Source organism: Corylus avellana, chromosome ca9, assembly GCF_901000735.1.
Source record: "Corylus avellana chromosome ca9, CavTom2PMs-1.0".
In the NCBI taxonomy this organism is placed as follows: domain Eukaryota; kingdom Viridiplantae; phylum Streptophyta; class Magnoliopsida; order Fagales; family Betulaceae; genus Corylus; species Corylus avellana.
Window position 1 is genome coordinate 11222382 of NC_081549.1, and position 27306 is coordinate 11249687.

Sequence of the window (27306 nt, forward strand, 5' to 3'; positions counted from 1 at the left end):
AAGCCAACTCACATTTACTCTCCCCCTCTTTGTTATTTGTTATTTACTTTATCACCTACTGCATGCTATCACTAATGCACAAAACACACGCCAACTCACATTTACTCTCCCCCTCTATATTATTTACTTTATCACCTACTGCATGCTATCATTGATGCACAAAACACACGCATCCTAATAAGTAAAAGTAGAAGTCTGAGTCTTGACACACACAAGCTCTGACTTGTCCTCAGAAAAAGAAAAAAAAAATTAAAGAAAAAGAAGAAAGAAGTAAGATAAGACATTACTTTAAGAAAAAGTGTGCAGAAAAAACAAATAATAATAAAGACAGAAATACATGCTCGGCTTGTCCTCAGAAAAAGAAAAAAAAATTAAAGAAAAAGAAGAAAGAAGTAAGATAAGACATACACTTTCAGAAAAAGTGTGCAGAAAATAAATAATAATAAAGACACAAATAAGTGACTATTTTAAACTCACTTGGACAGAGAGACGAGAGAAACTGAGAAAGTGAGTTTTGGAGCCGGAGAGACCGAGAGAATGTTGGCAACGGCAAGAAACCTTACTGCATTTTTTGAACGGCAACGACAATGACGAAAGAAAGTGGGTTTCAGCCTTTTTCCAGTGAAGTTAAGGTTTTATTTTGTGTTTACAGTTAAGTTAGGGCTTTTTTTTATTCTTTTTTCTTTTTTTTTAATAAAAAATAGATCTAGAATCGTTTGTTTGACACAAAACGGTGTCATTTTGTATATATTATATTTTTATACTTTAAAAAATTACAACTGATCGGTTCGGCTCGGTTCGAAAACCGAACCAAACAGTAGTATCTCGCCTACCGACCGACCTGATGTCGGTAGGGAGATTTCTTGCTGTTTACCGGCCGCCAGTTGTCGGTGGCGAGTCGGCGTCGGTGCGGTGACGGACGGTATGCGGCAGGCGGCCGATCTGCACAGTCCTACCATACACAGGCGATGTGGGACGTCACAAGACTGACCCTAGAAACTAAGTCTGGGTCCCTAGTTTAGAAGATTGACCCTAGCCAGTGACTCCAACCTTCAAACACGGCATTCAATCCCTTCATATGCCCACCACCCACCTTCTAGCACTCAAACTTCTATATATAATGACCATATTTCTTTGAATTTTACATTGAGCTTTCCCTTTAGTGTGCAAAGGACGAAGCTGGTTTACTTACAAATTAATAAAGCAATTTTTCTCAATGACAGACCCGCCTTTACTGAAAGCCTTGCTGTGGGGTTTACTTGTGTTTCTTCAATTTCATGAGGACGCAGCCTGCTTCCACGAAGAGAGGATTGCTCTACTTGAGTTGAAGGTGTTTCTGAAATCCAATATTATTTATGCAGGTCACCCCCTTCTTCCCTCATGGATCGACAATGCAAATAGTGATTGTTGTGGTTGGGAGAGGGTCACGTGCAACTCCACCACCGCTCACATCATCAAACTTTCCCTCTACAACTTAAACCAAGATCCTGATTACTATGAAGCTCCTTTTTTTTATGCATATGAAAATTTGGATAAGAAGCATTGGTTGCTAAATGTGTCATTGTTGGTGCCTGTCAAGGAGCTGAGAAGTCTTAATCTGTCCGGCAATGTAATTGGTGGTTGCCTACCAAATGAAGGTATGTTCTCAGCCTCCCTTGCTTTTCCTTTCTCATATCAAATCCCTCTTAGAAAACACACACAAAAAACGCAAAAAGAGAAGTTACAAAATAATGAAACAATTTTTGTCAAGAATGGAGTGGCCTAGTTTTGTGAAAGCTTTGCTGTGGGGTTTACTTGTGTTTCTTCAATTTCATCAGCACAGAGGCTGCTTCCATGAAGAGAGGATTGCTCTGCTTGAGCTGAAGGCGTTTCTGAAATCCAATATTATTCATGCAGATGTTCTTCCCTCATGGATGGATGACGCAAAGAGTGATTGTTGTCGTTGGGAAAGGGTCACGTGCAACTCCACCAACTCTCACGTCATCAACCTTTCCCTCTACAACTTAAACAATGAACCTTATTACTATGAATATTATGATTACAATTATAACGGTCAAGATGATGAGAACCGTTGTTTGCTAAACGTGTCAATGTTGGTGCCATTGAAGGAGCTAAAAAGTCTTAATCTATCCGCCAATTCAATTGGTGGTTGCCTACCAAATGAAGGTATGTTCTCTCCCACCCCTCTGCTTTTCCTTTCTTATGCATACATACCGCCGACCCCCTCCATAAAAAACGGGGGCAGATCGAAGAATTATATTATGAGCGTCTTTATTCTAGCTAATTCCCCCCACCCAAAAAGAAATAAAAAAAGAAAAGATTTCCTTGTGCCCTTTTGTTCTCTTGGGTCATAAAATTAAGAATTTCAGGGGTCGGATTTACCTCTTTAATTACAAATATTAATTTATAAAGTTTTATAATTGGTATTGTTAGTTCTTGTGTTGGCTTAATTCAGTTCCAAAATGCAGAGGCTACTGTTCACGAGCTCAAACACTGATATAGAATGCTCAGAATCCAATCTCTACCGTTCATAATGTAGATTCATGTGTTATGAACGTCCCTGCAAAATTTCAGCTCAATCGGACCACAAACGCCCATCGATCGGGGCTGTTGATCAAGACTGGACAGCATTTCCAGAATGCTGTTTCACCCATGTCCGGACATGCCTTCCCTGGGTCCGGACCTCATTTCCAGAAACTCAAATTTTGCTCCGTAAAGCTGTGTCCGGACAGCCCATTAACATGTCCGGACACCCCGTAAGTTTGAGGCCCAAAAACGTGATTTTAAGTGGTTTAAGTCTAGGGTTTTGTCGGGGGTATATATACATCATTATAGAAGATAGAAGTACAAATTTTCACCCCAGAGAGTTCGTCGGAGGCTGTGCTAAGAGAGATCATATGTGGTGAGCGTTAAATTGAATCTCTTAGAGTTTTAGTTATTCCTTTGATAAATCTACGGTTGAGAAGTCTATCGGAAGGGTCCGGTAAAGGAGAATCACGTTGAAGAAGATTGTGAGCAAGGAGACGAGTTGTAGGCTTGTCGATCTTACAGAGCCAAGGTCTTGCAAAGGGTTGTAAGTGTTCCTAGTGTCTGTAATCTCTGGATAATCTTTTGATAGTGATTTCCTGGGTTTGGCTGCCCCGGAGAGGTTTTACTTTTAGATCGGTTTCTAAAAGGTTTCCTCTTCGTCACCAAAATATCTGTGTCTGCCTCTTTATTGCTTTATATATTTTGGGTGATTGAATTGTTTATTGCTTCATTATATTAATTCCGCATAAATTGTGATAAACAAGTTTTTGGAGTCGGCATAGCGTTTTTCAATTGGTATCAGAGCGGGTTCACTCTGTGAAGGATTAAATTCCTGAGTGTGATTTTTGTTTCTTGTTTAAGATGTCTCAAACCCTTAACACTGTGCCTAATTTTGATGGATCAAATTATGGCTATTGGAAATCCCGTATGAGATTTTTCTTAAAATCTATAGATGTTTGGCATGTCATTGAATCTGGATTTAAAGCTCCAGATAAGCCGACAGCTGAGTGGTCTAATGTTGAAAAACAAACTCGTATGGCGAATGACAAAGCTATGAATGCTCTATGCTTGGCAATTTCACAAACTGAGTTTTCCAGAATTTCAAATTGTGATAGTGCCAAGGATGCATGGGAGATCCTAGAAAATACGTATGAAGGAACTAATCTTGTTAAAGCTTCAAAACTTCAAATGTTAGTTTCTCAGTTTGAGGATATTAAAATGTTAGAGGATGAGACATTCAATGAATTTTTTGGTAAACTTAGTGAAATTAGAAATTCCATGATAAATTTAGGAAAGAAAGTTTCTGACACTAAGCTTATTAGAAAAGTTATGAGATCCCTCCCTGAAAGATTCAGAATGAAGGTAACTGCTATTGAGTCATGCACTGATCTTAATACCATGAGGATAGAAGAGTTAGTTGGTGCTCTTCAAACTTATGAGTTTTCCTTGCCTCAACCTAGGAAAAATAAGGATATTGCCCTTAGAACTCTTAGGAAGAACTCTGATGAGTTATCTGATGAGGATTCACCAGATGATGAGGAACTTGCATTGATAGCTAGAAGGTATTTTAGGAATGAACATAGAATTTCCAAGAAATTTGGAAAACAAAAAGAGAGTACTCAGGTAGAAATGAAAGAGACCCACGTGGTCCAAAATGTTATGAGTGTTCTGGCTATGGTCATGTGCAAAAGGATTGTGCTAACCTCAAGAGTAATAAGCCAAAAGGTCAAAAAGCTTTCAATATTACATTGAGTGACACTGATGAGGAAGAAACTCCTAATTATATGGCTTTTGGTGCATCTTATGATTCTGATGATTCTAATCAATCAGATGTTCAGTCTGCCCCTGATAATGAATCAAATAGGGTTAAGGATCTTCAAAACTCCTTTAACAATTTAATGGAAAAGTTTTCTATGCTTAGAAATACTAACTTGAAAATTGTTAAGGATTTTAAGAATCTTGAGCTTGAAAGGGATAATTTGTTGAAATCTTTGAGTGATTCACATGTTGTTTGCAATACTCTCAAATCTGAAAATTATGTGTTAATTGCTAAAAATAAATCCCTTCAAAATGATCTGATTGCATCTAGAAATCACTTGAGTAAATTCTCTAGTGAAAAGCTTGATAAAATGTTGCATATTCAAAAGCAATCTAGCGACAGATCTGGCTTAGGATTTGATAAAACTGCTTCTTTGTCTTCTAACCGTGCTTCTACTTCAAAGACTGTTTTTGTTAAACCAGTGAAAGTAGAAGAATCTTCAAGTGAAGAAAAGCAAGTAGTTGCTCCGACTCCTCAAGGTAATAAAGGTAAGAAAATCTACATTGAGCCTCAAGCATCTTGCCCTACACCTAGAGTCGTGCATCCTCCTAGGAAATTACCTTCACAAAGGTTTGTTCCTACATGTCATCACTGTGGCAAAGTGGGTCACATTCGACCTCACTGTTTTAATTTGAAACCTCATGTGCATATAAAGAAAAAGTCCTATTCTAGGAAAGAAAGTGAGGGTTTGGTCATAATGATGAGAGAAGTGCTATCTAGGCTAGATAAGTTTAAGCAAAGTCATAAGTCTAGACCTAAGATTTCTCAAGTTTGGGTTAGGAAGGATGATACCATTCACCCCTTGAGGGGGAGTGGTGATGATCTCACCTTATGTTGGTTGAGTCACCCACATGTCTAGGATTGTTTTTCTTGCATATCTTTGCATATCCTAGAGCATGTTGTTTTTCGTTTTTCATTGCATTTTTGTTTTATTTTGTTTTGAAATTGTATTTTGTTTGTGTGCATTTCTTTTGTGAAAAATAACAAAAAGACAAAAATATTTTACTTTGGTTGTTTTTTTTTCTTTCTTTTCTTTATTTTGTCTTATGCACCTAGATAGTTCATTAATTTCTCATGTTGCTTTTTATGAATTTAATTCCTTACGTCTTGGAATGTTCTTAATATGCATGAGATGAAAATTTGTGTCAATGACTTGTTTTTGTGGTTACCTAAAGCCTGAGCTTATGTGGTACATTTTGCCTATGCTTTATCTTTTGTGCACATTTAAGCTTAAATTGAGGTTTTGTTTCACTTTATTTGTGAGGTCTGTTAGGTAACCATATGAGGTTTTTGACTAGTCATATTTTTCAAATTGACCATATGCTAGTTGAACCTAGGGCTTAAAAATTCCTGCTTTCTCTGTTGTGATAAGCACCAAAAGTTTAATGACACTTTCTCAAAGAGAAAAATAAACAAAATAGTGAAACAAATAAAATCAAAAGATCATATTCCAAAAGGAATTTATTTCACTGTGTCAAACTTGTGCAAAATATTTTACAAAGAGAATTGTATAGGATGAGAGTGGCTAGGCCCTAGTATGATAAGGTTTGACTTTTGATTTGATATACTTGTCAAAACCTCGTGGTTGTGAAACTTTCTCCTCATTTTATAAATTGAAAATTTTTCTCTTTGGATGGCTTACCCACACACCACACAAGCATAGGTTGAATGGAACATTTTCTTGGCTTGGGTTAAGCAATATGAGTTTCTAGCCATTTCTAGTCTCATGTATATTTTGCATATTTGGAGCATGTTTGGATATTCATTGTGCAATACATGAGTCTTTGATGTGTTATCATGTGTGTTCTTTTAACTTTTAAGGGGGAGAAACATGCTTTGCATTTCCAGTTTCCTGTTGTTAATTGAGTCATACATTGAGGGGGAGTTTTGCTGATGTTTCTTTATAATCACGCATTCTACGTCATTTTTTTTATCATGAGTTTTATTTATGTCTTCTTGTTCCACATATGCCTTGATGTATTTTGTGAAGTGTTTCAGGAAACATGAAGACCTTTTGTCATTCTGTGACAAAAAGGGGGAGTAAATATGGGGAGATGATGGGATTGGCTCGACATTTTGGTTTTGTCACTGAATTGCCAAAGGGGGAGTTTGTTAGTTCTTGTGTTGGCTTAATTCAGTTCCAAAATGCAGAGGCTACTGTTCACGAGCTCAAACACTGATATAGAATGCTCAGAATCCAATCTCCACCGTTCATAATGTAGATTCATGTGTTATGAACGTCCCTGCAAAATTTCAGCTCAATCGGACCACAAACGCCCATCGATCGGGGCTGTTGATCAAGACTGGACAGCATTTCCAGAATGCTGTTTCACCCATGTCCGGACATGCCTTCCCCGGGTCCGGACCTCATTTCCAGAAACTCAAATTTTGCTCCGCAAAGCCGTGTCCGGACAGCCCATTAACATGTCCGGACACCCCGTAAGTTTGAGGCCCAAAAACGTGATTTTAAGTGGTTTAAGTCTAGGGTTTTGTCGGGGGTATATATACATCATTATAGAAGATAGAAGTACGAATTTTCACCCCCAGAGAGTTCGTCGGAGGCTGTGCTAAGAGAGATCATATGTGGTGAGCGTTAAATTGAATCTCTTAGAGTTTTAGTTATTCCTTTGATAAATCTACGGTTGAGAAGTCTATCGGAAGGGTCCGGTAAAGGAGAATCACGTTGAAGAAGATTGTGAGCAAGGAGACGAGTTGTAGGCTTGTCGATCTTACAGAGCCAAGGTCTTGCAAAGGGTTGTAAGTGTTCCTAGTGTCTGTAATCTCTGGATAATCTTTTGATAGTGATTTCCTGGGTTTGGCTGCCCCGGAGAGGTTTTACTTTTAGATCGGTTTCTAAAAGGTTTCCTCTTCGTCACCAAAATATCTGTGTCTGCCTCTTTATTGCTTTATATATTTTGGGTGATTGAATTGTTTATTGCTTCATTATATTAATTCCGCATAAATTGTGATAAACAAGTTTTTGGAGTCGGCATAGCGTTTTTCAGGTATTTTCTGTTGAATCACGGGTGTCCCGCGTGATTCTGAATTATATTAATAATTACAGCCAGGGGTCGGACCTTCTTCAGCCTTGGAGTTGGAGTATACACATATATATTGTCAGCCTGAATGATTAAGCATCACATTTTACTGATGTTGTTGTCTGTGAATTTGATAGTGCTTGGATAAATTCCACTCCAAGAGGGACCATATTGATGGAAAAAAAGTGAAAGACCTCCAGAAAAATAAAATGAGATCAGGAGGCCTTTTGACAAGCTACGAGGTCTCTTTTTTACAATAAACCTATATATGTGGTTACAATGTCATAAAGACAAATATAAAAATCTTATAAGCAAGTCATATTTATAACTTCAATATTCACTAACTCATGTCTAAACTTCAGTTATAGAATAGATTTGCTCCAAGCAAACTCAATCTAATACATAGGTAGCTCATATTCCTAAATTTGATTTTCACGGTCATGGGAGTAAAACCCTCACACCGAAACTAATCATCTTCGACTTAAAGGTCAGGATAAAAACTTTCACCCCAGAGATTGCTCATGAAAGTATATTTAAGGAGAAGTCAAACCCTTATTCAAAAAAAATAAAAAAGCCAACAAACAGCTACAACAGCTGGGGCAAGGGAGGCGAAACGCACTGGCCGGCGTGTGATGGACGAGATGGAGCTGTTTTGCGCCAATGGGCAGCTGAGGAGCCAGGGAACACGGTGGGCCGACATGTGGTTGAGCGAAACCAGTTAAGTAGACTAGATCTAAAGCCCAATTAATTATGGGGAGGAGAAGAGCAGTGCAGCATGGTGGAGGACGGATGGAGGCAGCGCAACATAAGCTAAGGGGAGAGGGAGGAAAGAAGAGGGGAGTAGGGGGGAGGGGAAAGGAGGAAGCAAGAGCTCCCTCCTCCCCACAGGGTTTTTAACGTTGAAGTTATTAAAAAATTAAAATTAAAACATATAACCTTGAAGTTATTATAAAAATAAAATTTCCTACTTCCCTCTCCTCTCCTTTTTCTGTATTTTCCTTCACCCTCTACACTTCCAAGTAAACCATTGGATAATTTCCATGTTAAGTAAATCCACAATACTTAAAACGAAATGAAAGCCATATAATGTAAAACTAGATTACTATTGCATTCCATTAGACGAATGGTCATGGGTTGTTACACATATACGTACTGAAGTCTGAAGGCATGCATGTATTGTATGAATATTTTAGAAGTATAGTACAAGAATTATGTAGTGAACAAACGCCGTTGACAATTAGCATCATTTTTTTAATTAATTTTCCTCATTCAACCAGTAACTTTTTCTTTTTCTCTTTTGTAGGATTTGAGAAGATGTCAAGCTTAAGGAATCTGAGAATTTTAGACCTTGGTTATAACTACTTTAATAATAGTATTCCACAGTCTTTGGGTGCAGTGACATCGCTTGAAACTTTGATTCTTACTCAGAATAAGTTGCAAGGATACTTTCCTGCTCAAGGCGATTTCTTCTATCTTATATCTTATGAGAGGATTTATAGTTTGATACATTGATTTCACTTGGTTCTTACTAATTTTCATTTATCTTTAATTTGAAATGCAGAGTTAATTGCATTGAGAAACTTGAACAAGCTAGATATAAGCAGGAATTACTATAATGGTTTCCTACCACTGCAAGGCAAGTTTTCTGTCATGGAGAGAGTAATTTAACCGCGGGTTAGATGCATCAATCATAAGGTTCAAGAGCATGAATATCAATTTGAATGGATCACTCCGAAAATTTTTATCGAGTTGCTTTTGAAATTTTTGTATTGAAGCATATATATATATGATGGAATTCTTTTTTGGTCTTCCAATAATGTTCTTCCAGGTTTTGAAAGGCTAGTACTACTTCGCAAATTGGAGATATTGAACCTTGGTTATAGCATTATAGCATCTTTAAGTGGACTTACGTCCCTAACGCATTGAGTCTTGCAAGGAATTCTTTTGAACTTTGGAATACATTGGAAGCTATTCTACTACTATAGCCGGCCTTTTTCCCTTTATATTTATTATTATCATTTCAAATCTCTCTTTAATAGTACTTATTCCGTGATTATGTTCACTTATTTATTATCTATTGATGGCATGCATGCATGTATTGTAGAATTATTCGTCACATATAGAGAACAAATTCTGTTGAGGGCACAATTTGATACCTTCCATTGTACTTACTTCTTACTAATTTTCATTCGAATGTACAATTTGACAAGTGCTCTATAACCATAGGTTATAAGCATCAATCATAAGGTTAAAACTAGAGTATGAAAATCAATTTGAAATTGAATATTTCTATCAAATTAATCTTGAATTTTTTGTATTGAAGCATAAGATGGGGTTCTTTTTTGTGTCTTCCAATCATTTTCTTCCAGGTTTTGAAAGGCTAGCACTACTTCCAAAATTGGAGATATTGGACCTTGGTTCTAATTCCTTTGATTGGAGCATTATACCATTTGTAAGTGGACTTGTGTCCCTTAAGACATTGAGTCTTGTAGACAATTCTTTCGTATGGTTGAATACAACTACAGGTAGTCTACTATCGCTTCCCTTTATATTTACGATCATCATTTCAAAGCTTCTTTAATTGTACTTTTTCCATAATTATATGGTCACTTCTTTAGTATCTCTTACAAGCGGACTTACATCCCCTAAAGCTGAACATATATTCTTGATTTAAAATAATTATCACGAAATACTAGTGATTGTCATGTGATGTTGTCCAGAAGTTTGAACTGTGCATATCTAGTTAGTAAGCTGTAAAATACTATTTTTCGTCTAAATACTACGAATTGCATACTTGCTTTTTTTCCTTTCTTTTTTTTTTTAATAGATCTACTACAGGTTTTGAAAGCTTGTCAAGATTGGAGAACCTAGAGACCTTAGATCTTAGTTACAACAATTTAAACAGAAGCATCATAGAATCATTGCCTGCAATCAAATCCCTTAAGAATCTGAATCTTGAAGGGAACGACATAGGAGGATCTTTTCCAATCAAAGGTACATATGTTGATCTTCAGTATTATTTTATAGAAACTGGAAGCAGTTACAATCATATTTGAAATTTTCTTTGTTCTGCTTTATGTAGGAATATCGGCTTTTGAGAACTTGGAGAAGTTGGATTTAAGTGGTAATGAGCTCAATGGCTCCCTGACAATCCAAGGTAATGAGAGGGAGAGACACACTTAAGTTTGAAATTTTCAATTACTTCATAACCATTTTACACACATCTTTCATATTTCTATTAAACTACTTATTTATTTTATGACACAAGTCACAATTTTCTCCACCTGCATTCAATCCTCTGTTTTGTTTTTGATTTTTTCAAATTTTTACTGCTCAAAGATTTTAGGAAACGTTATATAGATTTCTTCCCCACGCAAAATAATGGAAAACTATACCATATTCTTCTTTGTTCCAATTTATACATAAATCTATCTTAATTTTTTTTTACCAAAAATAGAAAACCACCACATAGGCTATAAAGTTTGCGATCAACAGAATATAATTTCAATTACAACTGCAAGTGTAGGGTTGGGATGATGTTTATTGTATCTCAATCAATCACTAATATTCAATACAAAAATCCTAAATTGTTAAGGTTCCATATGTTGTCATCAGTATTCCAGTTAGTCTACCCTACACGATAACAAATGCAAAATAGAAGCCACCCAAGTAGCTCATAGAAGATAATTACAAAAGCAGTGTAAAACATTATGAGATTGTATTGCTACATCGATCCCATTTTGTTGATGTTGACTTGAATCACAACAATTGTTCTTGGATGTCCATCATGTCGGAAATATGCAAAGAAAGTTGTGTGAAACATGAAATGCATTAGTGTGTTTCCCTACGTGCATTGTAATCGACATTACATATCAGTTACGGTTTCTTGTTGACTTTAACACTAGAGTAGCCAAATATGTTTAAGCTATAAAACGCTATTTTTCTTCTAAACACTGCAAATTGCATAGTTTTGTTTTTAATAGATTTATTACAGGTTCGAAAAGCTTGTCAAGATTGGAGAATTTAGAAACCTTAGATCTTAGTGGCAACCATTTCGACAAAAGCATCATTGAATCATTGAGTGCAGTCAAATCCCTTAAGAATCTCAATCTTGCTTGGAATGATATAGGAGGATCCTTTCCTGCCAAAGGTATATTGATCTTCCGTATTACTTATAGATATTGATCCTTTCATGTTTGAAATTTTCTATGTTCTGTTTAACAATGCAGAATTATCAGCTTTTGAAAACTTGGAGAACTTGGATTTGACTTGGAATAATTTCGATGGCCCCCTAACAATCTAAGGTAATTAGCCAAACTAAAGTTTGAGAGATAAATGTAATCTTTGTCCTTGTGGTTTGAAATTTTGACAAATAGCTACCTTAGTTTTTTTTTAAAAAAATGATTAGACACTCCTTGACATAAGCACAAAAGACAAATTAGTATCTGCATTTAAAAAAATTGGCTGAATCCATTAATGTGCTACATCACTGCCATTCACACTGTAACATATGCCACTTTTTTCAATTAAAAAAGAAAGTACTAAAACGTATTAAAAACAATGAAACTAAGCAAGCCACTAAGAATATCTTGTTCCATCGGCGAATCATATGCCATCTAGCTAGAACCTATTATTTTTTTCCCCTCTTTCTCATAGTGCCCAAAAAACTGTCTGGATAGTACTCAAAAGCTTTCTAGAATTTTCCAGTCTTCTTAAGAAGCTCCTTATGCTTAATCTCACCATTCCCATTGACTGCGTCAAGCTTAATTTGTTGATTCAATATATATCATCGTGAAATCTGAAAATAAAAATCGAAGCGTCGGATCTTCCATGTCTATTGGGATTTTATCAAATGGCCCAATTCATCATCTGAAGTCGTACATATTGAATTGTTCCATTTTCTATAAAATTCAACTACTTCACTCTCAGGATAAACCATTGTACCATTATAACTCTCATTTCAGCTTTTTTGCTGTGTCAGATGCCATTTGAAGACTCAAGTGGCCTGTTTTCTTCTTTAACAAAACTCCTTTGTCCTTCTCTAATTTTTTTCTTTTCTATTTGTCTATGCTCTCCCAACATCATCAGCTCCTTTCCCAATGTCATGGTAAATGTGCATAACAGTTGGGTTTGATTCTTTATTCTGCATTTTCGGGAACGAGAGTGAATCTTTGTTGGTTTCCTGATGTTCTTTCCTCAAGCCATACCTTGCTTCTGCCGCACTCGCTCCTGGAGCTTTGGTCTCTTCCGCAAATGAATGGTTCGTGGTTTCTTTTGGTTTTTAAATGGCAGCGGTTGCTGGTTGGACAAACACGAGGACATAATTTTCTCAAGCATAGTACTTCATTAACGGTCTCCCTTTTAATAGAAGGGTAATAAAGAGAATTACTAATGCAAATAGGACTCTTAAATCATCTACATACCTGACCGACCGACTAGGACTAGGACTCTTGATTCATTGTAATCATCAATTAAGAGCTTGTTTTGAATTGTGTTTGATAAATAGAGTTTTTAACTCAAAAAGAGTTTTTGGGCAAAAGCTTCATTTTAAGCTTTTGCCGAAGGTATTTTTTAGTCATTTCTAGGCTTTTTGAACCTTTAAAAGAGCTTTTAATTTTTTTACCAAACGAGTATTGTTTTCTTCAAACAGACTTTTTAAATGTTAAAAGCACTTTTAGGCCCATCAAACATAATCCTAAACATGCCCTAAAACAATTTGGTAATCTAATTTCAAGGCTAAAATAAGTTGCAATCGAAATTGAATTTCTATTTATTATTAGTCGGTATGCCATTTTAAATATTTTATTGACATTATCTCTCTTCACTTGTAGTAGGTTTGTCTAATTCCAGTATTTCTCCATATATCGGGGCACTATCTTCTTTAAAGGCTATATCATTAGCTCACGGTTCTCTCAATGGCACTTTTCCAAAAGGTAAGAATCGACTAGAAAATCAAGTGTTTGCAAATTGTTAGTCTTACGAATCTAATAAATTATCTACAATTGATTAAAAATGTGAGATAAGGTGAATTGAAGGACCATGGTTGATTTAACTTAGCAATTGACCATTCACTTTCTTTTTTCTTTTTCTTTTTCTTTTTTTTTTTTCATTTTGAAAAACCCATATTTAAAACCTGATTTTTCTTGTTGATTCTTAGAGTGGAACATAGTTAAGATAGACATTTCTAATCTTATTCCTTTTGACAGATTTGTGCTCACTCAAGAAGCTTCAAGAGTTAGATCTTTCTGATAATCTCTTTGAAGGGATCCTTCCAACATGCCTAAACAATTTGACATCTCTTAGATTGTTCGATATATCTAGGAATCGATTCGTTGGAAACATCTCTTCATATCTAATAGCCAGCCTCACATCACTTGAGTACATTGATCTCAGTTATAACCAATTTGAGGGTCTATTCCAATTCAACATATTTGCTAATCACTCTAAGCTTAAGGCGATTCTATTAGCGAGTGAAAACAACAAGCTTGAGATAGAAACTGAAATATCTGCGGGTTGGGACTTCTCATTTCAGTTAATGATACTTGTGCTATCTAACTGTAATTTGAACAAGCTCGTAGGAAACATTCCCAAGCTTCTCCTTGACCAGCGCGAATTGGAAATAATTGATTTGTCTCACAATAACTTGAATGGAAGCTTCCCTATTTGGTTGATTGAAAACAACACAAGACTACGAAAGCTAAATCTTCAGAATAATTCTTTCATGGGTAAATTTCATTTGCCACCAAATCGATGCAAGAGTATTCTGTATATGGATGTCTCTGACAATCACTTAGGTGGGCAACTTCAAGAGAATATTGGAAAGATAACTCCGTACTTAAAACATCTAAATCTATCTTGAAATCATTTTGAAGGTTATCCTCCATCCTTAATTGCTAACGAGAGTCATTTGCTGCAAGATTTGGACTTGTCCTTTAATGATTTTTCGGGAAAGGTACCAACAAAATTGATTGCTAGTCGCACCAACTTGTTGAGTTTGAAGTTATGCAATAATCAGTTCACAGGATTTGAACTACAGGCTGCACCTTCTAAAGAGTTTGGATGGTCTAAAATGAGGTTTTTGGATATTAGCAACAATAAATTGTCAGGAATGATTCCTAGATGGATAGGAAACATGACAAGTTTGCAAAGTCTTGTAGTGAGTAACAATTCTTTTGAAGGTCAGATTCCTTGTGGACTACTGAATTTCCTGGAAGTAGTAGACCTTTCTCATAACTCACTTTCGGGATCAATCTACAGAATATTGAGCACTTGTATTTGCAAGGAAACAAACTTACATGACCTATACCAAAATCTATTTTCAATTCATCGTCTCTTTTGACATTGGACCTTAGAGATAACAACTTTTTTGGCAACATCCCATATCAAATCGGTGCACCTCCTAAGTTAAGAACACTTTTGTTGGGGGGAAACAATTTCAGTGGTATAATTCCAAATCAACTATGTTGGTTAAAGGAGATAGGCATAATGGATCTTTCCAAGAACTCTCTTTCTGGAACAATACCGCACTGCTTTCACAACATGTCCTTTAGAAAACTACATGTTTATGATTTTCTCCATGGATCATATAACGACTATACAATTCATCGGTTCCTGCAAGTTGGTTCCACATTCCAAATGCTCTCCGAATGGAATAGTGTAAGAGATTACATAGACATAGAATATGGTCAACAAGTTGCGGTTGAATTTGTAACAAAATACAGGTCTAACTCCTACCATGGTGACATCCTTAATTACATGTCTGGATTGGATTTGTCATGCAATAAGCTAACAGGTAGAATCCCACAGGAACTAGGAGAGCTATCTTCAATTCTTGCATTGAACTTGTCTTACAATCAATTGACAGGTTCCATTCCACAAACATTCTCAAATTTGACCAACTTGGAGAGTTTAGACCTTTCTCACAACAAATTGAGTGGAAAAATTCCTTCAGAATTGATTGATCTATACTCTCTAGAAGTGTTTACTGTGGCTTACAATAACTTATCGGGTAAACTTCCAGAAATGAAAGCACAGTTTGGAACATTTGAGAAGAGTTGTTATGAAGGAAAACCATTTCTTTGCGGAGAACCATTAGATAATAACTGCACTAGAGAGGACGAGTCACATCCATCACCAACAAAATCTTCAAATGCTAGTGAAGGGCAATGGTATGAAGTAGATCCTCTGGTTTTCTTTGCAAGCTTTATTGGATCTTATATTATTTTCTTCTTGGGTGTAGCTTGTCTTCTTTATATTCATCCTTATTCGCAACAACGGTGCGTTAATTTAATTGAAGATTTGAAGTACCGATGTTATTATCCTGTTTTTTATACCTTAAAGAGATTGTCAAACTGTTTAGAATCTTAAATATATTGAGATTCCAAGGACATCTTTGGTGGTAGTGATCATAGCCGTACATTTGATTATGAATAATGGTTATTGTGGTCTAATATAAGACAAGGTGTTCACTTGCACTTGCTTTCTTCTGTATTGTAATTCTTGTCATTTGATGATGGATGTTGTTCTTACAGCTAAAAATACTATTAATAGTATGAATGAACTTGTTTTTCAACACATGAGATTTGTGGATACATTTTTAATCGGAAAACCATTTATTATATTTGGAATTATAACTTGTAGCTGTGCAAAAAGCATCGATTTGTCTAATCCTTTGCATTAGAAGAAACAAAATTGGTACTCGAACCCAAATTTGATACTCCAACTTGTGACTTAACTTTCAAGACAGTGATTGACTTCGGTACAGATAAATGGATGCATTGATAATTTGGTGTTTTAGATGCATTAATAATTTCTGCCTAGTCTTTTCATTCTGAAAATTGATGTTTTGTTGGAGTATTTTTGGGATCAAAACAAGCTACCTCAACAATCATCTTCTTAGACGTCTCCTGTGTGAGAATAGTGTGCCTGGAAAACAAAGGAAGCGTCAGAAGCCCCTCAGCTGGAGCCAAATACTCTCCAATGCTTAAAATAGCAATTTATTTTCAGAGTGAAGAGGAGATAGGAAAATCATCTCCGATTCTTAGAGAACAGGAGGAAGGCAGACATTTTTTTGTCTGAAAGAGGAAGAATGAGGAGTGGGGCGCTGGCAATGAGTTGTGTGTGCTGGCAATCAAATTAGAGTTAGCTCATGACTTGTTCCTCCTCTAGGATGTCTTGGACTCATGGGGAATTCGAAAGCTAGCAAGACCGTGAAAGATAAGAATGGGAAACTCCCAGTGATTTTAAAAGAAAATGGTTGAGTATTTTTATATTAAAAAGATAAAACCACACTTTGATGACATTAATTAAATTAATTATAATATGGATGCATTGATAATTTGGTGTTTTACAGTATAAATCAGCATTATTATAATTTTATTCACTTCAATACATTCTGGTCTCCATAATTCACATCAATGTACCCAACATTAAACATTCCATAACTCAAGACAAAAGGACATGGCAAAATAAAACAGGGGATAATGGAAAAGGATTGACACGAGTATATCAAAGAGAAAGATCAACCAAGTCAAAAGTTCTGGAAACAGCTTTGCACCAAGACTCCACCTTCTTCTTCCTTAACTCTTCATTTAATGTTGAACGGAAAATGGTTGCAGTTTTCAACTTTTCTTCAGAAGCAAATATCTCATCTTCTGTCCAAAAACCAACTGCTAATCTAGCAGCATAGGCTGCTCCAAGAGCGGTTGTTTCTATGTCAGCTGGTCTCACGACCGGGCTTCCCAACAAGTCTGCCTACAAAACATTAATAAACAAAATTTACAATTATTGGACCACAAAAAGGAGCTCTCAGTTTGAAGAAAATTTAGATTACACGGGATAATAATATAAGATCACTAACCATATCTAAGAAATCAATATTTATTCAAATGAACATTGCAATATGAAAATATCAAAACTGAATGCCTTGGTGAAACTTTAACAAGAAAATGATAATTTCTTAAAAATTGGTTGAGGAAAAAAAAACCCGAAAGACCACTCCTTTCACATATTATCAAATAAGTGAACGTAAAGAAGTAGCTAAAAACTTGAAGGAAATGATTAAGCAAACATATATAACATAGAATAGCTGCCCATGATTATTTACCAAAATTTATAAAAAAAAAGAAGCCAATCAACTCTAATTCAAAATGTAATCCTTCTCCAATATAAAAATAGGATGAATAGTGCGGCCGTGGGTTCACAGGTGGAACTAGGTAGGCACTATTGCCCTCTCAAAATTTTAAAATTTAGAAAATTTACCTATTTTTATTAGATGCCCTCCAAAATTATTATTTTTTATTCCACTAAAATGTCTTTTCTCTTCTTCTCCCACCTAAAATTCTAATTCCACCCGTGTAGGTTCAAGACTTTGAGAAACCAAAACCCTTTTACACCTAAAGATTGAAAAAAAAAAATTTCTCTCTAAAAACCAAAGCCTTTTGAAGTCGCTTCATTCGCTTATTCATATGGAATCCATAAGCAGCAGGAAAATTAGATTCAGTCGACGACTCAAAACAACTCAAACTAGCATCATGTTGCAAGCAGAAAGGTTGCAAATGATTTCCACAATTTGAGAAAAGCATGCAGCATAAATGGTCCAAATTCAAATGTGATGGTGAGACATCATTTAGTAACCAACATTTTGGTAAAAAATTGGGTACACCTAGCATTTTTCTTTATAAAAAGGGTGTTGATAGAAAAATAGGGAAAAATGATCTATTGGTAATGTTGAACTCTAAACTAAAAAGAAAAAAATATGACAAAAGAAACACAGAAAGCCCAAACCTGAATCTGCATCAAAAGACTGTTAACAGTAGCACCACCATCTACCCTAAGCAAGAATTCCCCCTTCTCATTCTTAACCTCACTCCCCTCCCCTGCATCTTTGTGCATGGAATCCAACAAATCTTTGACTTGGAAACACATGCTCTCAAGCACAGCTCGAGCAATGTGAGCCTTGCTTGTAAACCTTGTGATCCCAATACAAACTCCACGAGCATCATCACGCCACCAAGGAGCAAACAATCCATTAAAAGCAGGCACAAAGTAAACCCCACCGCAGGATTCAACCTTTAATGCCAATTCCTCAATCTCACTCGCACTACTAATTATCCCAAGACTGTCTCTGAGCCACTGAACTGCAGCTCCAGCAATAGCAATTGATCCCTCCAGAGCATAATTTGTTGGTGCTTTGGGGCCAAGCTTGAATGCTAAAGTGGATAGGAGCCCATGCTTTGACTGGATTATCTCTTCACCTGTGTTGAGAAGTATGAAAGCACCAGTTCCATAAGTGCTTTTAGCTTCACCTTTCCGGCAAGATTGCCCCAACATTGCTGCATGTTAGTCACCTAAACATCCTGAAATTGGGACACCAGACACTGCCCAACCTTTGGAAAATTTTCCAATAAGCTCAGAATTACTGACAATTTTGGGCAGAATTTCAGCTGGAATCCCTAAGGTTTTTAAAGTGGGTTTATCCCAATCAAGTGTTTTGAGATTCATGAGCATTGTTCTTGATGCATTTGAAACATCAGTAGCATGAATTCCTCCATTTATCCCACCTGTTAAGTTCCAGATTAACCAAGTGTCTATCGTGCCAAAAAGAGCATCCCCTGCTTTCACAGCCTCCTTAACAGCATCTACATTTTCCATCAACCAGAGCAGCTTCAGTGCACTGAAATAGGTGCTTATGGGCAGACCACATACGTCCACAAAATGAGTCCTTCCCCCAGGCAATTCCTTCTCCAATTTTCTGTAAAATTAAAACCAGAAAAACCCAAATAAAGTATTCAAATTCATGCAGAAAAAGACGAACAGGTACTCCCAGATTACGGGAACTACAAAATGAACAGAATGTGAAATACGAAACATATGTAAAGAACAACAGCTGAAAACATCGGAACAAATCTCATAGTCTGAAATTATATATATAAAATAAAATAATTATAGCTGAAACCGAATTCTGAACTGGGATTTGTGATTGCTTGATCCAAAACATGGAACATTGTCATTCCAGTACACTAATTTCGGAGATCCAAAATTTGTTCTTCTGTTTCTCTATTTTCCAATTTTGAGAGAACAACTTAAGATATAATACCGCAATCTTACATAGTGAATAAAATATATTTTATTCTGGCAAAAGCTAAGAACAATTTTAAGATTTATGTCTCAAGATTACCTGTCACCTTTTAACTCGTAATGATACTATCCATATGAGTTACCCCTATCATTCCACATTCTGGGATAAGTGTCGTACCACGTTCCCATATTCGTTCCATTTACCACAACAATCCATCTTCTATGCAACTTAAAGTTAACTAGTAAGGAAAACAACAGAAACAATCATTTAATGAATGATTTTTCAGTGACTTGTCAACTGGCTTGTTTACAGGTTCTCAATGGCAATCCATATAACAGGAAATGTGATGTGTACAGTTTTGGAATCTGTTTGTGGGAGATATATTACTGTGACATGCCATATCCTGACCTTAGCTTCTCAGAAGTGACTTCAGCTGTGGTTTGTCAAGTAAATCATCTACTCATACCCCAATCATTGCACCCTTTGAGTATCGAGTCTTTTTGCTCAAGATTTTGTGTAATAAAGTTGAATTCTTCATGTTGAAATCCCAAAATCTGAGACCAGAGTTACCAAGATGTTGCCCAAGCTCCCAAGAAAATGTAATGAAGCGATGTTGGGACGCCAACCCTGACAAGCGACCAGAGATGGAAGAGGTAGTTTCCATGCTAGAGGCAATTGACACATCAAAAGGTGGAGGTATGATCCCCGGCAATCAGCCTCAGGGTTGTCTCTGCTTCCGCAACTATTGGGGTCCGTAAATTGTTTGGTCCCATAAACAACTTGGGGTAATTATTTTGAAGACCAGAGAGATCTAGTCAAAGTTCTAGTGAAGAAGATAGAATTTGGGATAGCTTGATGAGATAAAAAGATGGTGGTGGGTATAGGCGGAGGAGCTGTGCTACACATCTCACTTTGTTTGATGATGTATAGCTTTTGTTATTTTTTTTTTTCCTTTTTTAAACATATTTTTTCTTAAATACCTGTCCAATTTACAAAATATGTGTATTTATTCTGGTTGTTGGACTGGCCCTGCAGCCTCTCTGTAAGATCTCCCATTGATATAGTAGTCATAATTGTTATTGTTATGATCAACTTGAACTTCATTGCCATCTCAATCTGGTATGTGCTCTCAGCCAAAGCATTTGGTTGATGTAATGCAATAATGATTTTAGTTTCTTTTTAAAAAGACTCGTTCGCTATGACCAGTCTAGATATTCTCTGTTTTAATTGTTCATATTAAATTTTACATATTTAATGGTGCATATATGAAATGAATATGGATCAAATTGGATTTCACATATCTAACGGTTGGAATATGTTGCTGACCCATATTAGAAAATTGATTGCTGCATTAGTTTTCATTTCTGATACAATTGCTTGATCTCTCCTATATTTGTATGTGGGACTTTTCTCTGATTGAACAAGAAATAGCAGTGTGAGATGCTTATGCATAAAAGAGTTCTGCCTCCCGAGCTCTTTTGTCCCATTGGGTCGTCCTGTTGTAGCTGGCATAAAGTATGAGCTGCACCAAACCAAAAAAAGTTCCCAAACCATTGGGAATCTAGAACGATCAAAAAAGAAAAGAGTCAGTTTTGCTGAAAATAATTGTCTTAAACTGAAAAATCATGTTGAAAACAAAAGTTCAGAGGAGGATGAGGATGCACGGGCTTCGACAGAGAATGCCGGAGAATGAAGTTGTGATGGCGTCCACTGTTGACTCCGGCACAACTCCTTCTCCGGCGTTCTCTGTCGACACCAGCAGATGAGGATGTGCCAGCGTCTTTTGCAAACGCTGGAGAAGGAGTTGTGCCGGCGTGGACAATGGACGCCGTCGCATCCTTCTCTGCCGGCGTCGACAAAGAATGCCGGAGGAGTTGTGCAGGCATCAACAGTGGACGCCGGCACAACTTCCTTCTCCAGCGTTTACAAAAGACGCCAGCATCCTCCTCTGCAGGCGTCGACAGATCACGCCGGCCTTTATATTATCTTCACCGACAGTCGCCCAAAACGCCGAAAAACAGCTTTGCCGACGTTGTTTAAGCCAACGTTAACACCAAGCGCCGGGAATACAATTCCCGGCTTTTTTTTTTTTTTTTTTCTCTTCCACAGCGTTTTTTGGGCCCCGGGAGAACCTGTTTTTTTTTTTTTGTAGTGTTCCTTTAGTTTGATAAACAAAAACAAATAATTGGCCGTTTGTCAGTTGAATCTTGCCATAAACCACTAGGGGCGGTCGGATCTCGCCACAAAAACACCAAGGGGCAGTCAGATCTCGCCGTAAAATACCAAGGAGCAGTCGAATCTCGCTGCAAATTTCCAAGGGACGGTCGAATCTCGCCACAAATACCAAAAGCTTAAGCTGATAGGAAGAAGTAAATTTAATCACTTAATCATTACTTTAACACTCCCCCTCACGTGTGGGCTCAAACTTCCTTTTTAATATGTGAGGCCCAATACGTGAAATATTTAATTTAAATAGGGGGTGAATTGACGGAGTCAAGGTTCAATCTTAGGATCTTTGACTTTGATACCATGTTAAAATCTCTGAATTTATGTTTGTTGTCTTCCTTGAATATGCTTGACTTGATCAAATTTTATCTTCTAACAGTTTCAAACCTTCCCTTCTTGAGCAGGAATTGAAGTGGACTCAAACAGGTTCAATAAGATAGTAATTATTGTCTTATTCGAAATGCATTTTAGTTTGCTGAAAATGATTGAAATTATTTTTTAATTGAATCTAATACACTTTACAAGTAAATTCGAAATGCATTTGTAGAAAGAGCGAGGAATAATATTTCTTGTTTAAAAAATATGTAATAAATTGACTCATTCTACATGCATATATATCATTTCTCGAATTTCTTAACTTGAATTTACACCCATTTATTTACCAGATATTTATTTAAAACGGTAGGAAAGGAAATATATTTTTACCCAAATACTCTCTTATAAATTCTTAAACAAATTATGCTTCCAATTGAATCCAGTACAACTTATTAACCAGTACAAGCAAAGAGATCCGAATGCAAATGAATACAGCAATTCAATGTACATATGGCAGTGTCTTTATTAATTAATACGAAGCTTACTAAGTAATGAACATATACCTAAAATATATTTCAGTACTATATCCACTCAAAACTCTAGGACATTTTTTTTTTTTTTCTTTCTTTATTCTATTAAAAAAAAAAAACCTAGGACTTTTTTTTTTTTTTTTTTTCTATTAAAAAAAAAATAAAAATCTCTAAGACAATGTTAATGTTAATTCAAACATAATCTGCACACTCAGAAAGGAGGTTATTCATAATGGGACGCACCTTACACAAGGCCTCCAGTGCAACAGCTTTTGGCATGGTGATTCCAGTACCTTCAGCCATGTCTATTTCTTCCTCGCCAACCCTCTCCCACTCAAAACACTGAATCAATGACCCCAAAGCCAACCCCACCGTCCGTTGGGCTAGTCCTGCCCCTGGACACACCCTCCTTCCCAACCCAAATGGCATCAACTTGTGCGGATCAGCCTCATCGCACTTGAATCTCTCGGGCTTAAAATTGGTTGCGTTATCCCACACCTTGGGGTCTCTGTGCATGGCCCATGCATTCACCAATAATATTGTGTTACGCGGAACATCGTATCCTCGAATGGTGCAATCATCGGAGGACATGTGGGGTACTAACAGTGGGGCTGCCGGATACAATCGAAGGGTCTCTGAGATTATGCTTTGAAGGTACCGCAGTTTAGGCACATCTGGTTCGTCCATCAAATTCTCTTCCCCAATTTGACTGTCCAACTCAGCTCTAGCCTTCTTCAACACATCAGGATGGTTAAGCAGATTGGACATAGCCCACTCTAATGTCACTGCGGATGTGTCAGTCCCGGCAAGTAGCAAAACCTGCTCAATATCAATTAATTAGTACAAGAATTTGAAAGGAAAAAAATGCATTGATTATTGGGAGTACGTAGAATTAATCAAGCAAGATTTTATGACAAGTTGTAAAAGAATTCATAATGTCCCCAAGAGATAACTCAATCGGCTGAGACCACACCTAATAAAACGGAGGTCACTAATTCAAATTCTCCTCCCCCCTTGTACGGACATGTCAAAAAAAAAAAAAAAACAAATGAAAAGACTTCATAAGATGTTGAACTTATTCAATAATAATAATAAGGACAGAAATGAAATATCCTTCAATCCATTTAAAATAGTGTCAAGTGTCTATAAACATTTAAAATGTTTATAAACATTTAAAATTGTCAATGCAATAACAACTTTGCTCAAAAAAAAAAAAAAAAAAAAGTGTCTATAAACATTTAAAATGTTAGTCTAAGTTAGTAAACTACTATTAATGACCTTAAGAATTTAATATGTGTTTTAAATGTTTATAAACACTCGACACTATTTTTAATGAGTTGAATAATATTTCCTCTAGTCTGGTTTAAAGGAAATTTATGTCCTAATAATAATAGAAAAGAAATCTTAAAAGGGAAAATATTTAGATATATTACAACTTTTAGTAGAAAGTCATTTATAATTAATAAAAGAATTTTTTTTTTTTGAATGTAATAAAAGAATTAAAAGAATTAACAAATTAAACAAAACTATTAATAATAGTCTGTCACATCAATATATATAAAAAAATGGTAATAACCTTGACACAACTTATCTTGGAAAACTTACCAAAATAAGGCCTTTGATAATCTGGTCGGTGTAGTAATCGGGCTGGGATTTCTGCAAAGAAAGCAGATGGTGAATCATAGTGTTTCCCTCCTCCTTACCCTTCTTCTCGTCAATAAGGCCTTGCAAGAAGGCATCCGTCCTCATGGCAAGCCCCATCAGCCTCTTCTCCAAACCCCCGTGATCAAACCACCGCAGCATGGGCACGAATTCTTGAGGATTCGACGCTCCTGCATTTGCGAAAGTCTCTCTCATTATTTCCCTAAACTGCCTCGCCTCTTCCTCGTCCTTGACGTCCTCCCCATACCCGTAGTACCGCTTCCCCGCCACTGACGTAGCGGAAGACTAAGGTAACTAATCAAAGAGCAGCGTCTTTGATTCTGCAAGGAGAAGCGTCTTCGTCTTCTACCCAAAAGATAAAACAAGCCTGCAGGCTAAGAAAAAATAAAACTCCGCAGAGTATTTGAGAGAGAATTCTCTGATTTGATTATAATTCAATTGATTGAGTTTTACATAATAGGCAAGCCTATTTATAAAAGAGAAATACTTGTAGAGAAAGTAAACTTACTTCTAGTAGAGAAAGTAAATCTAATCCTAGTAGAGAAAGTAAATCTAATCCTAGTAGGAAAGTAAACATAATCCTAGTAGGAAAGTAAACATAATCCTATAGTAGTAGTAAACCTAATCCTAATAAGGAAAGGAAATAAAGTCCTAATAAAATAAAATAAAATCCTAATATAAAATTGACAATCAGCGGGAATCGTGGCAATCTTTCCTTTTGTACTTCCATTGTTTGAGAATAGCTAAAATTCTGATCAAGCGGCGCTGCTCCAATATTATTTTTAATATTTTCTTTATTTTTGTTTTTACTGAAAATAAAGATAAATATCGTCCTACATCAGACACCCCCACTTGAAAAAAACTCGTCCTCGAGTTTTCTTTGGGACATGGCACATGTGGCTCCTCTGAAGAAAAGTACTTGGAGCAATCTATATAGATAGAATCAAGACATGATTTTTCCTTTTCGTCTACTTCCACCAAAATTCCTCCAACGATTTCTTCTTGGGTATCATCTTCAACTTTATTGTTTTCTTCAAAAGAATCGTCAATTTTTGTGATGATCGTGATGAGTTGCACCTGTGGTGTAGGTTGCATCTGTGGTAGAGGAAGGTGCACTTGTGGTGGAGAAGGTTGCATCTGTGGTGGAGAAGGTTGCACTGGTGGTGGAGGAGGTTGTAACTGTGGTAGAGGAAGTTGCACTTGTGGTGGAGGAGGCGGTAGCTGTTCCTCCATTGATGTAGTCGTTGGAATCAATGATGGTGGCTGCACATATGTTTTCTCTGATGGCAACTCCACTTCTTCAACCAACTTAACATCTTCCACAACTTCTTCATCATAATTAAGATTGTCATAAGCCGGTGGTCGGTTTATGGGTGCAGGTCGTTGGTGAGGAATAGGCCTCACTCGGATCCCATCGTCATCATGGGCATCATTGTCCCTGTGATTACGATTAGGACCTATGTGCATGCGCTCTATCATCTCTCGCATCTGGCGCATCTCCTGTCGTATCTCCTGTTGCATCGTTTGCTGGATCTGCTGGAACTCTTGGAATTCGGCTCTCCAAGGAGCCTCCCTGTCACGAGCAGCGTCGTTAAGGAAATCGTCACCGTTGCGCTGATTGGTCATGATCAGGATAAAGCCTGCTTTGATACCAACTGACGTAGCGGAAGACTAAGGTAACTAATCAAAGAGCAGCGTCTTTGATTCTGTAAGGAGAAGCGTCTTCGTCTTCTACCCAAAAGATAAAACAAGCCCGCAGGCTAAGAAAAAATAAAACTCCGCAGAGTATTTGAGAGAGAATTCTCTGATTTGATTATAATTCAATTGATTGAGTTTTACATAATAGGCAAGCCTATTTATAAAAGAGAAATACTTGTAGAGAAAGTAAACTTACTTCTAGTAGAGAAAGTAAATCTAATCCTAGTAGAGAAAGTAAATCTAATCCTAGTAGAAAAGTAAACGTAATCCTAGTAGGAAAGTAAACATAATCCTATAGTAGTAGTAAACCTAATCCTAATAAGGAAAGGAAATAAAGTCCTAATAAAATAAAATAAAATTCTAATATAAAATTGACAATCAGCGGGAATCGTGGCAATCTTTCCTTTTGTACTTCCATTGTTTGAGAATAGCTAAAATTCTGATCAAGCGGCGCTGCTCCAATATTATTTTTAATATTTTCTTTATTTTTGTTTTTACTGAAAATAAAGATAAATATCGTCCTACATCAGCCACCATTCTCATTATGATGTTAAAGGTGAGCTCCGAGAACATTGATTTCAGCTCCACCTTGGCGAAATCTTGGCAAGAGTTGCGCCCCAGCTTGCGCAGCAAGTGCTTGATCTCGTCCCTTCGGATGCCCAAGGACATGTTGAGGCGGGTGGTTGAGAAGATCTCGAGTGCGCTGATGCGGCGGAGGTTGCGCCAGTGGTCGCCGTAGGGGGATGCTACCACAGTGGTCTGGTTGTAGCCGACAATCTTGGCCATGAGGGAGGGAGGACGATTGGCTAAGACGATGTCGTTCTTGGTGAAGCAATCCTCGACTGCGGATGGGGAAGATACGATAACCACCAGGCGAGAGCCGAATCGGAGAGAGAAAATCTGGCCGTATTTTTGCGAGAGGCTGTGGAAAGTCCGGTGGATGGGCTTTTTGGCGAGATGAAGATGACCCAGAATTGGCAGAGAAGGCGGGCTGGGAGGGAGGTGTTTGGGTGTTGTTGTTTGAAGGTGGATGATGAGCTTGAAAGCAACAGCAACGACGAGAAGAGAGAGGGATGAGTATATCAACAACATATCTTCCATGTTTCTGTGAAAATGTCTGTGAAGAAGATATGGTGTATATGGTTTATATGTGGGATAAGCCTTCGTAATTAATAATTTCTGGTAGACAAGTTTTGTTGCTAGTAATTATTGATTAGCCTTTGTAATCCACACGTGAAACAATTAACGCCTAATGTCAGTGCGTGCGTATATACGCTTTCAATTATGCTTTGCATTAGGCTTTGCACGTACGAGACAAACGTACGGTGATATCACGTGTCTATGCTAAGTTAAGGAGACTTGTAAAACAAACGTAGTACATAAGAGGATTTAGTGATTTACAAATGGGTT

At 36.8% G+C, this 27306-nt stretch overlaps 4 protein-coding genes across 8 annotated transcripts; 2 read left to right on the forward strand and 2 right to left on the reverse strand.

Moving 5' to 3' along the window:
* Window positions 1-1545: 1545 nt before the first annotated feature.
* On the forward strand, window positions 1546-20357 carry LOC132162126 (receptor-like protein 13). Of its 5 annotated transcripts, XM_059572384.1 has the most exons (11): window positions 1546-1637; window positions 1818-2166; window positions 8690-8845; window positions 8948-9022; window positions 9756-9911; window positions 10225-10380; window positions 10469-10543; window positions 11381-11536; window positions 11616-11690; window positions 13218-13319; window positions 13593-15905. In XM_059572384.1, exons 1-9 carry the CDS (start codon window positions 1632-1634, stop codon window positions 11687-11689), a joined length of 1203 nt encoding a protein of 400 aa, XP_059428367.1. In that variant the 5' UTR covers window positions 1546-1631; the 3' UTR covers window position 11690; window positions 13218-13319; window positions 13593-15905. The 5 variants fall into 5 exon arrangements, with proteins under 5 accessions (XP_059428367.1, XP_059428364.1, XP_059428365.1 ...); XM_059572381.1 differs by lacking the exon at window positions 1546-1637 and having other exon boundaries at window positions 1728-2166; XM_059572382.1 differs by lacking the exon at window positions 1546-1637 and having other exon boundaries at window positions 1728-2166; window positions 13221-13319.
* On the forward strand, window positions 12640-15921 carry LOC132162299 (receptor like protein 21-like). Its single transcript, XM_059572550.1, has 6 exons — window positions 12640-12646; window positions 13221-13319; window positions 13593-14111; window positions 14259-14599; window positions 14860-15554; window positions 15918-15921. Exons 1-6 carry the CDS (start codon window positions 12640-12642, stop codon window positions 15919-15921), a joined length of 1665 nt encoding a protein of 554 aa, XP_059428533.1.
* LOC132162127 (cytochrome P450 81Q32-like) lies at window positions 16717-27045 on the reverse strand. The gene is made up of 5 exons (XM_059572386.1): window positions 26431-27045; window positions 24142-24483; window positions 22780-23355; window positions 18172-19138; window positions 16717-17139 (listed from the first exon to the last, which is right to left on the reverse strand). Exons 1-4 carry the CDS (start codon window positions 26995-26997, stop codon window positions 19016-19018), a joined length of 1608 nt encoding a protein of 535 aa, XP_059428369.1. The 5' UTR covers window positions 26998-27045; the 3' UTR covers window positions 16717-17139; window positions 18172-19015.
* On the reverse strand, window positions 16894-18717 carry LOC132162300 (glycerol kinase-like). Its single transcript, XM_059572551.1, has 2 exons — window positions 18172-18717; window positions 16894-17139 (listed from the first exon to the last, which is right to left on the reverse strand). The coding sequence occupies exons 1-2, from the start codon at window positions 18715-18717 to the stop codon at window positions 16894-16896; spliced, it is 792 nt and encodes a 263-aa protein (XP_059428534.1).
* Window positions 27046-27306: the final 261 nt, after the last annotated feature.